Raw genomic sequence first — 15,635 nt, forward strand, 5'->3', positions numbered from 1 at the left:
GAGGGTACCAGAGTGAGAAAGTCTGTTCTGCACTGTAGTCACATACTAATGACAAAGGAAATAATTCAGAGGAGGAGGAGGAGGAGGAGGTTCTCTTTATGCAGGTCAGACGGATGCAACTACTGGCTTATTGGTTGGTGGCTTATACAGTGGTACCTTGGCTCACAAACTTAATCCGTTCCAGGACTCTGGTTGTGACCCAAATTGGTCATGAGCCAAGTCAAATTTCCCCATAAGGTTCAATATAAATAAGGTTAATCCATTCTGTAACTATTTTTTTAAATCAGAAAAATGTGAAGCGAAGTGACAAAGCACAACAAAGATTGCAGCCATCTTCCCCCCGCCCCAGCACGACCATAATTGGGCCCATCATCCTTGCATGCGCCTGTCATCCCGGCATGCTGGGGGGGGAGAGATGGGTGCAAAGTTGGGCACACTTGGGGGGGGGAGACAAGCGTGATCGGGCTGGGGCGAAGATGGCCAAGATCGTGGTTGCGCTCCTGCAGGAGAGATGGGCTCAATCACGGGCGTGCTCATGCAGGAAAGACTGGTGCGATCTCAGTCATCTCCCCCCCCCCCACCCCCAGCACGATTGCAGCCATCTCCCCACTCAGGCGGGGGCAAGATGGCCGCAATTGCAGTCACCACCCCATGCAGAGTTCGCGACCTGAGTCAAAATTTTTATATGAAATTTTTGTTTGCGACCAGATTTGGTTCTGAACTGAGGCATTCATGAGCCGAGGTACCACTGCATGTCCATCAAGAGAGATTCAGGTAGGGGGCGAGGGTTAAGGGACTTGATGTTAAAGCCTCTCTCCATACAGAGCAGTACATCTACCCAAGCAAGGTCAATAGATAGTTTGAAATTTCTCTCTTTACACATTTATGTAATTTTTGCATGTGGGCAAATATCTATAACATGACATGAATATGATTTAATGTGCTACTTAAATCTATGTTAGCTCTTTTCCAGACAGACAAGAATTCAAGTACTAGTTAAATCAGCATGTATATTGAATTATCTGATGTAAGGGTTTCATTCACAAGTATTAAAGTGGACGACACATGATGTTGTTATGACAAAAGACACCATTTGGAGAAACACTGGGCAAATGTGATAGAAACATCTGGTTACAAGCCTGCTATGGTTGCCTATAAATATACATCAAATCACCCCTGGACTAGATATGTACACAGGTATGAGTACCAACATGTTTGGGTCTACTAAGCATTTTGCAATATATATTTCATTTCAGTATATTCCTCTTAATTGAATTTGGCTGGGAACTGCTTCGGGTGGGAGGGGGTAGAGAAGAACTGCGACATGTAATTTTCTTCATTCATTGCTCTCTCATTAGGAGTCAGAGTCTCAGCTGCAGTACTGCAGTTGACACTAGTGCAACTCCATTAAAAAGCACCAAAAATATCCTGTTAGAGAATTAAAAGTGAAATTAAGGTAAAATAAGAGTAAAATAATCCTGGGGCTACATTGTAATCCTTGTTGTATTCTCAAGGGTTAAACAAATAATGAAGGGATGAAAGGAATTATTCCTTCCAAATTGCAACCAATTTTACTAAGTTTTGTGAAAAAATAGAATCATAGAATAGTAGAGTTGGAAGGGGCCATGAAGGCCATCAGGTCCAACCCCCTGCTGTTGCAGGACACCGAGTTACACCATCCCACTCAGATGGCTGCCCAGATTCTTTTTTGAATGTCTCTAGTGTGGGGGAGCCCACCGCCTCTCTAGCCAGCTGGTCCCACTCTTGTATTAATCTGACAGTGAGGAAGCTTTTTCTGATGTCCAGTCTGAAATAGTGAAAGATGGAGCAGTAAAACAAACAAACAAGTTGAATGTTCTTTTTCAGACAAGTCAATATGTATGTTTATATTATGCTCTTCATTTATTAATTTATTAATGGCATATTTATCCCGTCCTTTACAGAGATCTCAGGATGGCGACGCAACAGTAAAAAGCAATATCAGATAAACAAAACCCAATAAAAACCGGTATTAAAACTAAATCATCTTTCACTAGCAAGATTTACCCAGAGATTTACGAACGTAAGACAGGTCGACTTTTGTAAATGCTTACAAAAGGTGGTGGTGGGACTGCATAGTTGCACTCCTGGGAAGGTACTGGACATGTTGGATACCTACTAACCTTTGCTAGCAATCCCCACACTCACACACACTGCAAGTTCTACTTAGCAGCTCCATTAGCAGTTGACCCTATTTGCAAAAGAACGTCAATAAGTATGTTAACAATTTAAAATGCAATTAATTGTGAATGAGGGAATTAAAAAAAATTCAAGCACAGGCAGCTCCTGCAAGAAAGCAATGGGTCTCCTTGGAAGGGCAGCTCATACCAGTCAAAAGGTGAATCGCAAAAGCTGGCTTCACAGCTTGCTTTAATTATATGAGGAACAAAGTTTTTAAAAGACATCAAAGCCATAGCAACTGAAAGGATGTGAAGCATCTGCCAGCTGCTGCCAGGGGCTGTGTTCAGATGACAAGACAAGCCACCCTGTGTCAAAAACAAAAATAAAAACCCTACAACAAGCCATGGATTGTCAGGGCAGCTTATAAGCCAAGCATAAGAGACTCTGAGAAACCTATTGCAGTTTTGTACAACATCAAAAACCGCAATGGGTTGTTGTGTCATATGAACTTGATTTTGTTTTTTTAATGGCAGTGTAGTTGTAAGAAATACATTTGAAACCTAGTGCTGTATAACACATGCAGTGACCTGTGGAAGTAAAATACACAAGTCTTATTGACATCAATGAAAACCTACACACATGGCCTTACTACCCATCTATTTAAACGGGAATGTAAAACACTTTACTTTCTCTGCAGTGTACCAGCTCTCTATAGGAATAAAATAAAGCACTGCCATTATCTTGCCATTCCAGCATCCTTCAAATTTTTCATAACTCTTGTGTCCTTCAGATTTTAACTGAAGAATTAATATTCTTCATCTGCAATTATTCATGTATATTCCTTATTCCTATATCTGATATATTAAAATGTAAATTACTCTGCAGAGGTAAAATGATGGAAATACTGAAATGAAAGTATATGAGCTTTAGGTCATAATTACAGGATAACTTAAAGAGAAATACATGAGAAGAGATGAAATTGTAGTCTACAAATTGCAGAGTGTATGAATTAAATATAGTGTCTACTATTCTGTCTCTTGAGAGTCTTGTGGAGGGGGGGAGATGGAGAAAATATAGATTTATCCAAGCAAACTTTTCTGATAAGTATCTTGATTGGAAATAATTATTCTCTTGTCAATCCAAAAAAGTAGCATTCTCCTGTTTCTCCTATAGTTCCTCCCCTCCTTCATGGCCAGCTGTTCTAGAAGGCTAGTGAATCCTTGTGAATAGATTTGGTAGTGCTGCAAAGTTTGGCTACAGTAGAAGGCAGGTGAGTTCCGACTGAATTTAAGCATATATAACCTTTGAAGTCTACCTTCAGCTTCAGAATTTCTAACTCTTGCCTGTACCAATGCCCATACCTTTTTCTTGCATTAGACAAGAAGGCCATCAACAGCTTTCAAGAACTGTTGAGCCAGCCCCTTTCATATCATCCCAGAGTTCTTGTGGATCTGTGTGATCTGTGCAGGGGAAGAAGAGATGCCCTGGCTGAACAACTCATGCCAGCAGTGCCTGAGAAAACACTGCTCTTCTGTGTCATGCTTATTATTAATATTGGAAATTGTAAATTTTAGGTATCTTCAGGAGTGGTGATATATAAATGTGGCCAATCAATCATCAGCTCTTAGCTACTTTTTCTACCCTAACCAATTGGAAGCCATTCATCCAGTCTACCAACTTCCAGGATGATCGCCAATGCAAAGTAAACCTCATGTTTATATTAACCTGCTCAAGAACCTACAGCTTTATGATCGACAGCATGACGTGTATTGAAACACTCTGAAATTCAGGTTGGAAAACCGTATATCATGGTCTCTAGAAGTCTTGGGATATCAATGAGATAGCTGATGTCACATATCAATATTTACAACAAAAGTAGGGAAGGGACAATCAGTAATTTTCAGGCTCAGATAAATTCTACAATTATCACCTTGAAGCACTTTTCCTCTCACTCCAATTCTCATTCTGCACATTTTTTAGCTCACTGGAGCAGAAAAAGGAATAATTTTGAATGGGAAATATTTCTGTGCATATTTTTTCAAAAGTGTGCACATTTCTCCCATTGACTAAAGCATGAAAATGCATAATTTTTAAAAAAAATCTATTTGAAAAAGTACATTTTGAAATGACTATTTTTTTAAATTTGCAAACAGAAATGAAATTCTCAAATTAAGGTAAATCCAGCAAAGACTGTTGTGGTATAAAATGTAAACCAAGCCTCTCTCTTCTGTGTTGGAAAGATTTTCTTCTCTAACAAGACAAAGCAAACTATGTTACGTTATGCTAGTTGTAAATTAATCCATACCTTGCCCAATCCTGGAGTGTCTTTCACTTTGTTGACGGCCCTCAGCAAACACGGTGGAGCAGGAGGTGGGGAAGTCTGTAGGATAGTACTGAACTTGGTACCAAACAGGTGAGATTCAGAAGCAGAGGATGTAGAGGGCCTATGTTTCTTCTTTTTGGATGACAGGTTCAACTTCTGAGCAGCTCTGTAGAGGAATAAAGAAAAACAAAGACTTTACTAATTAGTTATATGAAACTACAAGGGACGTTATATAAGATCACATACTCCAAAGACGAACATTCGCGGGGGCGGGGGGGGGGGGGGTGATCCTTTCCATTGCAGTTCTCTTGGGAAAAAAGTAGTCATACTTGTTTTTTAAACCAGGAAACAGTTAAACAGGATCCAAATTGTACAAAGTGCTCTTTTCTTTTCCTTTTTTCTTCAGTGCTTTGGCTTGGTACACAGGACACGTTGTGACTGCTGCCAAATTAACGGAGTGCACAAACAGCTGTTTATGTTAGACAATTCCATTTCACAAGCAGACTTTTGACTCACAAAGAACTGTTTGTCATTCCTAACTCTTTGGGTACAGCATGATTACCTGTAGAGTACTTGGATGTAAGCAGCCAATCATAATTAAGTTAATATTCATTATTAAATGCCCAAGTGAAATTAACAAACATACAGGGAGCCTAGCACCAGCTATTTTAAACCTCTGACACCTCATAAAAATCCAGCCTACTTCCTGACATGTGGTAACCAATCAACTTTATGCTATTTGTAAAGCAGTTGGAAAATCATACAAACTAACAATTCAGTAGGCTAAATAAATTGCGCTTTGATTTAGGCACTGAGAGCTAAGATTTGCCATGCTTTTGATTTAAAAACAGACTTTTAATATATTCAAATCTAGATTATTGCTGCAGTCCACCTTTTTAAAAAGTTGGCCACAATGTTTATTTGCAGCATCTGGTACTGAGAAGGGACTTGGCATGGAGAAAATACTGAACATTGCTGAGGTTTTCCTCCAGAACACTCTCATTTTCTTTGGCATACAGAAAACAAAAGAAGTTTGTAATGGTCAATAAGAAAAATAAAAGTAAAAATCCACAAGCTGTACTTCTATTATGTCCCAAACTCTCCACTGTGTTGGCTATTAAGAAAGGCAAGACAGAGGGAGAGAAAAATGCTGGTTTGATGTTATACTCATGAAGTCTGCACTTAGTAACAGTGTTAAGAAGGACTGTAGGAGAAGATTGCAGATTTAAATGGATTAGGGTATGGATTTCTAGGGTGACATTATTACATTATTGTTTGGAGATCCCAAATGAAGTTGCCTTAAAGATTTTAACATTTGGGTCTTCATTTATCACTTTCCTTATTATAAAGCTGGGCAGTAATAAGTTGTTGTGTTACATTTACCATAATTTCACTAATCTAAATGCTAGTTTTATAAACATGAATTAAAGATTTTTAAAATGAAGGCAAAATTTATTTTAAGTTAAAAATAAACAAGAATCTTACTGCAATATTCAAGAGGCATTTCAAGTTTATCAAAATACATTCTTGAAATCTATAGAAACTGAATCAAAAATGTTAAATTCAGAAAGCTCACTTTATTATACAAGTTCTGCTGAATAGATAGGCAACAATTTGGAGGTGAATGCATAGATGCCAATATTTTCAAATGTGAAATACTCAGAATTCTAATTTATTTTTTGAAATTCACAATTTTATGTTCAAATAATTTAACATTTCTTGGTAGCTTTCATCTGATATGCTTCAGCTGTCCACTATCCAATATTAAATATTCCACAGCATAATTTTATGTATGAGGAGAAAAATCTGAATATTATTTATTTAGCAGGATTCCATGCCATCCATGAAAAACAGTCGGTTACAATATACTTTACATTTTTTTCAAACTACACAGAAACTTGGACTATTTTGAAATTTATCAGATGAACAGTTGAAAAGCAACTTGGTTACTACTGGTCTTCCTCGGTAACGCTCCAGCCACAGATGACTGCTGGATAAATTTTAGGGTATACTCTGTTCTCATTGTGTGACAACAAGGCCCTTGGGCAGGGTTGCATAATGTTTTGGCATCTAGTGTGATTGTGGCTGCCATAAACATGTGCATGCAAATAAGCTGCATGCACACACACACACACATCTCTCTCAAGTATACCATTCATTCACTCAAATGTGTTTTAGAGGCCTGGTACCTGCCTTGATAAGACCACCCTCAACCCTGCAACCCCACTTTAATTCTAAAGCTGCCCAGGCACCCCGAAATCCTAGCCCATAAGCTCTCCCTTCCTTTAATACACTTGAACAAGCCTGATGTCCAACACTGGATTTTTTATTTATTTTTGGGGGGGGGGGGGCAGAAGGAAAAACTGCTATCAAAAAAGGTCCCATTATGAGGGAAGAGTGAGTGAGTAAGGTAAGTACATGCATATGTATGCGTGTACACATGCACCTGTGGTGTATGCGACCCTTAACTCTCCCATCTATTGCCCCTTGGGGCCCCCAGGAGGCCAAAAGGCTGCTCACCCCTGCTTTGCTAAAAGACAGCAACAATGGGCAGCAGAAGAATGGAAGCTGCTTGGATCAGTAAGAGAAAGTGAAACAAAGAAACTAGCAACCTAGGCTGCATTTCTACTATAGCTTTAGTCTAATTATACTCCTTTTTATTTATTAGGTTTGATTAAAAGCCGCCTGTTAGCATCTTGCTCTCTTGGTATTTAACTATTTATTATCTTTTATGTCTACATCCTGATTTTCCTCCTATATGCTACAGCATACTTTGTTCCATGTCATCCTCACATTAACCCTGCGAGGTAGATTAGGCTGAGTCAGTGACTGGCTCAAAGTCACCCAGTGAGCTTCATGGCTGAGTGGGAACTAGATTCCAGATCTCCTGAGTCCCAGAATAACATTCTAACCACTACAAACCAATTGCAACCAATGTTAGTCAAGCATAAGTTAGTCCTATTCATTTCAGTGGGTCCATTCCAAATTGGACTAACACTGGATACAGCCAGCGGTCAGTAAAGTACAGAAATAACACAATTCACATGTTGTTACCATTCTAATGTTGAATGTGATGGGCCTTGGACCACTGGGCTGAGGAGGAGTGGAAATTGAATGTATCCAATCTGGAGCTATTTCCCCCTATCCCATCCATGCACCTGAACCATAGACTCATTCCTCCAACTTCTTTACACAAGTACTTTTAGGACCCAAGCAAGAGAAGTTTTTTTTTTTTTTTTAACAAATGCTAATCGAAAAATTGTTCTCTGAAGCAAGATTTTAAAAATCACTGTGGTAATGCTATTGAGTAGCAGCCATCTGTACTTTTAAACACTAAATACCCCTGTGCATCAACCTGTCAAATTTAAATCTACATGACTCCAAACACTGAAATTGAGTATTATTCTCAATGGAGAGGCAGTATTTGAAAATATTCAGAGAGTATTGAAGCATGCAGAAAAAATTCACAGCAAAGAAATTTGAGAAGAATGTTTGGGAGCAAATTTATTTCAGCAATATATCTTGTGCTTTCTCATAGTGTCAGCTGCAAAATTTGATTTGTCAGTTTAAACTGTGACTGCTACAGGGGAAGCACAGTCATAGGCTTGGTGAACTCACCCCATCTCCACAGCTCCTAAGTGATCCCAAATGCTCACAGACGTGTTGCACGGCGAACAGGGACTGAAGCACCACTGGGCCATTTCCTAATGTCTGATCTATGGAAAGTATTTCCAATCTGCAAGTCTTCCTCAAACAAGAAAATACTATCTATCAGAAGGAACATGGTGTGAAGTGAGCCGGATGGCAGAAATTGCTATATATCAACATTACCCAAGTTAGAAGGGCTGATTTTGCAATCTGTTTCTTAGCATTTCTGATGTATTCACAAAAATGAATTAGAAAAAGGTGCATTTGCCCTGGAAGCTGTCCAGGCCTTTCTTTAGCTAACCCACCTCACACTGAAGACTGATAGGAAGTTCAGCACCAAGTTTATCTCACTCACTGGAACTCCAACTACATCCCTAACCCTTTACCATCATCCACAATTGTTTATGTCCTTTCTATTAAAAGTCAATTTTTCAATTTTCTACTCTCTGTTTTCCTTCTTTTGACACAAATTAAAGAAAAATGTTCGATAGAGAATGGTAAAGATAAATACAGAATTCACATATGCATTTTGGAACCCTTTGCTGTATATTTTAAAATGCACCCATCTATCATTTTTTACAAATGGCAACTGGTCAGTTTACTATAGGCCCACTTAGACGCTCAATGCACATTCCTTTACTAATACCTGTAGGTAGACCCTAGTTATTCCTATCATTATATACTTGGTAAATATCTTAAGCTTTCTCTCTTGCTTCTACCAGCAAACACATGGATACTGTGTTGCTTAGCTTTCTTAACTAGCAATTTAATCTTCCTGAAGTACTTATTGAACCAAAAGGTCCATTGCTGACATTTTGCCTTAAAGAAAAAGAAACATTGTTGGAATACAACTGGCCTTTTCAAAACCTTAGAATGATATGCCATTTCGACAGTGGTAACCTTTTGAATGGCATTAAAACAGAAGAACCCGGATTCATTTTGGCCAACTATCATGAAATGAATGTAAAATGTATGTGCTACATCTCTCTCTTTCTCTTTTCTTTTAGACATGAAAAACCAAGAAAGGAGGATAATAACAGAAGTGTAGAATGACACTTTCTACTTATGGACAGGAAGTCAGGAAAGATGTATTGATGGAGCTTCAGATGCACCAACATAAAAGAGGATATAAAAAAAGCAGCAGAGATAGCGCAAAAACAGTGTGTATGAAAAGCAACTACCTGCTTTGCATATGATTCCAAGGATGAGGATCTTTCAGTTTGACTGGATCTTCAGAAAACTTATTTCACAATGTTTTGTTATCTCCTTTAAGGGTCAATTTGAGTAGCAATGCACTAGAACATATGAAAAGTCCAGTGCAGACACAGGCATGATCTAAGAGTTTCATGAACTCAAGTTATTAGCACTGTAAATCAATCATCACTGTGAGGTATTCAAGTATGATAGTTCCTTGGTTCATAACGTTGCCCTCCATAAATTGGAGAAGCAAAAATCGACAGTGTCCATTATGATATATCAAAATGGTTGTTCCTCCCCCTCTTTCCCTCCATCCAATTGCGTTACTAGAGGCCAAATGTGTGGATGGTTGCACATATGAACCAAGCTTAATTAAATACAGGTAGTGAATAATTCATGGAATGTAGTTCTTTCTTAGATAGAAAGTTGATTTAATCTGAAATTCACACATTTCCTGTACCCTTTGTGTACAAATGAATACATTTAAGACTGTCATTCCTGCTAAAGCATAGTGTCTGGTTCTGTCTGATACAGATCGCAATAGAGGAGTTGGGAATCCATGAGTGCCAAAACATTATGTAGCAGTGTGTTCATTTTCACTTTAAATGGTTCTGTAAGCTAGACATGCCACCAGGAAGCTCACCCCCTCAATTCAACATTCCCTTCACCTGGAAGACCTGCTGTTTTCCCTTGAGTCCTTCAGCAGGATGCTAACACAGTAGGGAGTTTCAGATATATCTCCTGCATCCCACACTGAAGTGCATGATAGCAAAGCCCTTCCATCCACATGTCTGGAACATGTAGAAAAGGGCCTTATGGGTATGTCAATGGGTATGTGTGTGTATATAGGTCCTGTGCTGAAGATCGTTCCCTGTCCAGGATTCCCCTTGCATAGTTTAGATCTAAGTATGTTGGTGCATGTGTAGGGTCCTTCTCATGCATGCAAAACATGTGCAGAGTCTGATGGCTAATAGGCAGGACTGCAAGTTGTGAACCTACCCCACCATCAAAGCACGAGTGCTGTTTCTGTGACCATCCCTGCCAATATCTGAGATAGAGGGTGCCGAAAAGAAGGAAATATGGGATGCAAAAATTAGCAACATCATTCAATGTATTGCCCAAAGACACAGCAATGTTGTGGTGGTAACCAAAGAAAAAGCATGTTTATCAGCAGAGGAGTTTATGTGATCTACAGTTGCCATCTAATTCTTACACATACTTCTGGTTAGATTTTCTTCTCACCAGCAGAGGCAGCTCAAATATTTGGGCATGACTAAGCTGTTCTGCTCAAGGGAAACTAGCCATTCAATTTCTACAGCTGCAGTTTATATGCAATCCCCTGCAGGTCTACTCAGAAGAAAGCCACTTCAAGTTCAGTAGGGGTTATTTCCTATCAAGTATACTTAGGATGCAGCCCAACCCTAATCATGGAAAAAGAAGATCCAGGTTAGGCATTGTGGCAAAAACAACAAAGAATCTTACGTCACTTTAAGCACATATAAATTTATTCTGGTATAAATTTTATGGACAGTGTTCACTTCATTACAGGCATGTGCTGTGATGCCATTCTGAGTGACATGAAACATGAAATAAGCAGATGATTACAGATAAAATTACCTTCCATTTAAGTTTCTCCAAACCTTGCACTAAATCTAACAATTCTAAACCAACTTGAGAAGATCTGGATGTAATTTTAGTTTCTGCTTGCCTCATTTTTTGTGTGTTTCTGTGTCTGTGAGGATCTATAAATATGTATCTTAAAAGCCCAGTAAACACTTGATGCTTGTTGTTCTTATTTTTATGCATGTATTTAATTACATTGCAACAATAAATTTGTGCAAGCTGTGCCTTTCAGAACTATTTCCATCCTACATCTTGGGTGGCTTAACTCATTCAGCTTTTGGCCTCTTTCAGTTGCTGCTAACCAGACTCAGCTGTACTTACTATAATCATTCAGCAATCCATTATCATGGTTTGTTACATAATTATTATACACACAGGGCAGGTTTGCACAACAGGCTATGTCACCCTGTGAATATGCTATGCAGTGTAGGTTGTTTGGGAAATAAGCCACAGTGAGCTCCACTGATATAAGTTTGTTCTCTCCCTGGTCCTCCGATCAGTATTTGAGAGTCCTTCACAGCAGAGCATGTCTTGTCTCCCTCCCTCACACCACCCCCCATCACACACTCCTTTTTGTCTGCTGTGTTTTTTTTTTCCCAGAGCCTCAAAAATACCACATTGAGATTGCATTTTTTCAGCACTGAAAACTGCATACATGTTTTTGCAATTAAGAATACAGTTACTTTTTTTGCCTGTCTTTCACAAGTACACTCTTCTGGCTGTCAGTTTATGTAGCTTTCCCAGTCACTTTCCTTGTCTGCTTCAGCTGTCAAAGTGTAACAAAGTGGAGTAAGTAACATACATGGAAACTGACAGAGAAAGACTGAATATTGTCTAATTTGCACTCCAGTTGCTAGGATCCAATTGCCTAGCTGTTAAGTGAAAAGCATCAAAAAGGGGGGAAAGCAGCTAAAGAAGAATTACAAAACTGGGGAGTGGGTGAGGACAATATCGCCTTATCTTAAAACCTCTTGTTTTTAAGTGTTGAACTGACAGTTCCCAGTGTCCTCCAATCTTCAGTACTTCTCCAACTCTTCAGCTACATTCAAAATACAACTCCTCTGTTTTCACAGCTTCTTTTCACAGCACTTATCTGCTGTGGCTATTGCAATTCCCTGACAGCTCTATTAGAAATGCAGTGCATAAATATATGCAAATTTAAGGGATGGGAAGTAAATGAAGGGGAAATTTGTGCACCTGTCAGGGAACTGCCATATGCTCAACAGTAAGTACTTTGAAAAGGATCTGCAAAAAGTGGAGAGTCCTTTTGCTAAGAGGGTGATATTGTCCGCCTACTTTTTGCTACACCTACTTTAGCCACTTTTTTTTAATTGACAGCTAGGCAATCGGTCTCTGGCAACTGTCTACAAATTATCTTCTATGCAGTCTTGCTTTGGCATTCTCCTACCTATTGCATTTCACCAATCCTTTAAACACCTGAAACAAACAAGGAAATTGATTAGGCAAGACTACACATATCTGACAGCTATATGAGCACACTTGCAAAAGGCTAAGAAGAAGAAATCATGGGCATGGCTGTGCATTTTTTAAACAGTAGTAAAACAGTGATATTCACTCCAATTATAGTCACCTGGGCATTGGCAGAGGAGTTTTCTCTGGTGGAAGCAAGGGGGATTGAAAAAAGGTAGGGGGAGGGGTTCACTGCTCTTGCTAAGGGACTCGCTAGCTGATCACTGCAACACAAACAATTGGTCTCTAAGGTTAGGATGATACAACAACCTATTGGGGACCAGCAAGAACAAACAATGACACTAGAACAAGCAATAGGTCATCAAGAAGGCCTGTTTTTGAAAAATAAAACACCCTGCAGAAAGCAGTCTGGATTTTGATAACACAACAGCTCACCATGGCTAGTTACTCACAATGCATTGTCATGTCATGAGAACTAAGTCAAATTTGTAATCCTGACAGAGTGTCTGAACTCAAAATCTTAAGGTCCCTTTGTCAAATAGGTAACTGAAATAAAATCAGTGAGTTAACTTAAGACACCAATTTAATGCTTACTGTGAATCACAGCTTATTATATGGAAAGGGGAAAGAGAGACTTGCTTAGCTTTCCCAATGTGGCTCCTTTGGGCATCTTGACCTTCAATTCCCAGCATCCTCCAGACAGCATAACTGGCTAGGAGATCCTGGAGCTGTGGACCAACATGTCTGAAGGGCAGCAGCTTTAGGATCTTTGCTTTCCTGTTTGATGGAGGGCGAGGAACAGGAGTGTGGGAATGAAGAGACCCCATTTTGTGTGATGAAAAGGGTAAAGAAGGAAAAGTGAGTCTGCATGGAAGTAAGTGGAGCCCAAGATGTGCATGTCAAGCATTAGTCAAATACATCTGCTAATGCAAATCTGTTCTTTGTATCGACTTTGAATTCCTTGAGAATGTTAGTGAAGTTGTATTATGGCACTCTGCTTCTGTTAGTGATCTGTTTTAGCTTTACTTTGGTTTTTCATATCAAGACTTCATGGTTACTACCACAATCTGCAGCTGGCCTTGTTTTGGCAACAAGAATACAGCTTCTCCATCTACTGCTTCCAGTTATGTAGGATATTGATTTTCCATTGGTCATCTGGTGATATCTATGTGTATAATTTGTCTGACTTGAAAATGTCCTGTTCCAGTCCACTTTAGTTCCCCTACACTTAGCACTGCAATGTTTAACTATTCCATATCATGCCTGATGGTTTCCAGTTTGCTTTGATTCATGTTCCATGTTTCTACTGGACATGTTGTACAGCACTGCCTCTGCGCAAGTCAGCCACGAGATTTTCTTTTGCTCTACCTGCATATTTAGTATGCTATCTGTATTTGTCCTTTGATCTTCCCCTGTAGCTGGTTGGGTGCCTTACAACCTGGAATCTCATATTCTGGCACTATCTCTTGTTTCATTCTGGATTGTTTTATCGCAGGCGTGATGAGAAGTACTCAGAATTGGCTTAGCATTGCTTTCTTCTACTCAGTACTTACCTGAGCTACCCTGCCACAGTCTGTGAAAGTGTTGTCCTCAACTACTGCTGCTGCCCAGTTGCTGCTTTCTCTGTCCCCAAAACCATTAGAAATATTCATTCTCTTCTACTGAGAGTGTTTAGCCTCCTAGAGGCAGTGCTCTTGGCTTCTCTGACACTTTCAAATCCCCTCACCATATTAAGTTTTGCGTTCAAGAAAGGGCAGAAAATTATAGTATTTAGAATTAAAATTAAATTTATTATCTCCTACATGGTTTCAAACTTCGGCGCATTCCCTAGTCAAATACTGACAGAAGGATGTTTATATCTATTCAATAATGTTCAAAGCATCCCAGTTTTGCAAAATATATGAACTCTACCTAAAAAATAACAGAAATTAGGTTGAAGGAGAGGTTACTTTTACAATGCACTCCCTTAAACATCAGTGGTGGCATTCAAATTATTATTGTCCAAATGTAAAACATGAAGATTTTGAACATCTTGAATCTGTTTCGTTTGGATAGAACTGTCTTATGTCCACATTTATAGGCTCAGTGCTCCATAGAATTTGAAATGAAATAATAGAAAAGAACCTCCTGACTCGCGAATGTGGGACATTAGAGCCAACTTTTTAGAAGGCCAGGAAATCTTTTGAAGTTAATTATCCTATTTTAAGTTTTGTGGATTTGCACTTTTCTACTACCTGTGCTGAAATAGCCCGGCCACACACACAGCAGAGGTTGGTTCTTCCCTGTTCCAGATAGCCTAAATCTTTCATGTCCTCTAAGACAGAGATACATCATGTTCAAAACCCAAGTCCTCCTGGTACTTTAATGTTCTTCCTGAAACACTACATGAATCTAGAATGAGGCACACCTGATGCATCTCTCTGCCTTCTAGAAAAGTGACTCAAACATTGTGGAACCGCTATATTTTTGGAAAAGGAAGCTTCCTCATTAATGTACTGAAATGCACTTAAGACCACCACAGCAAGGCAGCCTTCTGTGTTGAATTATACTATAAGTCTCTTATTGGTGTATAAGTTATGGACCCACCACGATGAAGTTATTAATATTTCTTAATATCAGCATGGAGCAATTACTGCATTATATAAAATATTTACAAGCTTGCCTCATAGTTGCCACATTCTCGTGATACAGAACTGAACAGTCACATGCCCTTCCATTTACCCTTAAAATAACTAGCATTGAACATCCACCATTATACAGAGAAACACATTTCTGATGCAGCTGGAATTCAGGAATTATCTAAAAGGAATGCATAACAGCTCCACCAAACAGTGCAAAGAGACAGCAAGGGAAAAGAAAATTAAATATAGAAGCAATTGGACTATGGCTCTTGAGTACTGCTAAGTATTAGCTCTGCTATAGCTCCTGGACAATTCAAGAGGTTGAGAAACAAAATTACAAGAAAGTCTTTAAAGATATTCATAGATATTCAAGGAGTTGAGAGGATCACCCATCCCAGGAATGCTTTTCATCATATAATGTTTTAGAAACATAGAAACAGAGCGAGTCAGAAGGGACCTCCTGGGCCATCTAGTCTGACCTCCAGCACCAGCCAGCTCCGCTCATGACATGCCCACCATGTGCATGTCCAGCCTATCTTTGAACACCCTCGCCAATGGGGCCTCAACAACCTCTCGTGGAAGCCCATTCCACACCCTCGGGGTCCTGTCAGGAAGTGCTTCCTGGCATCCAA

At 39.3% G+C, this 15,635-nt stretch overlaps 1 protein-coding gene across 1 annotated transcript in view; it reads right to left on the reverse strand.

Annotated features, from left to right (window-relative positions):
- Positions 1–15,635, reverse strand: part of KIF26B (kinesin family member 26B) — a 356,451-nt gene that overhangs the window by 129,524 nt on the left and 211,292 nt on the right. The window contains exon 5 of the mRNA XM_044419364.1: positions 4,466–4,649. Coding sequence (XP_044275299.1) covers positions 4,466–4,649 — 184 coding nt within the window. The remainder of the gene's footprint in view (positions 1–4,465; positions 4,650–15,635) is intronic.

Source organism: Varanus komodoensis, unplaced genomic scaffold (assembly GCF_004798865.1).
Source record: "Varanus komodoensis strain SLA01 unplaced genomic scaffold, ASM479886v1 scaffold1, whole genome shotgun sequence".
Classification (NCBI taxonomy): domain Eukaryota; kingdom Metazoa; phylum Chordata; class Lepidosauria; order Squamata; family Varanidae; genus Varanus; species Varanus komodoensis.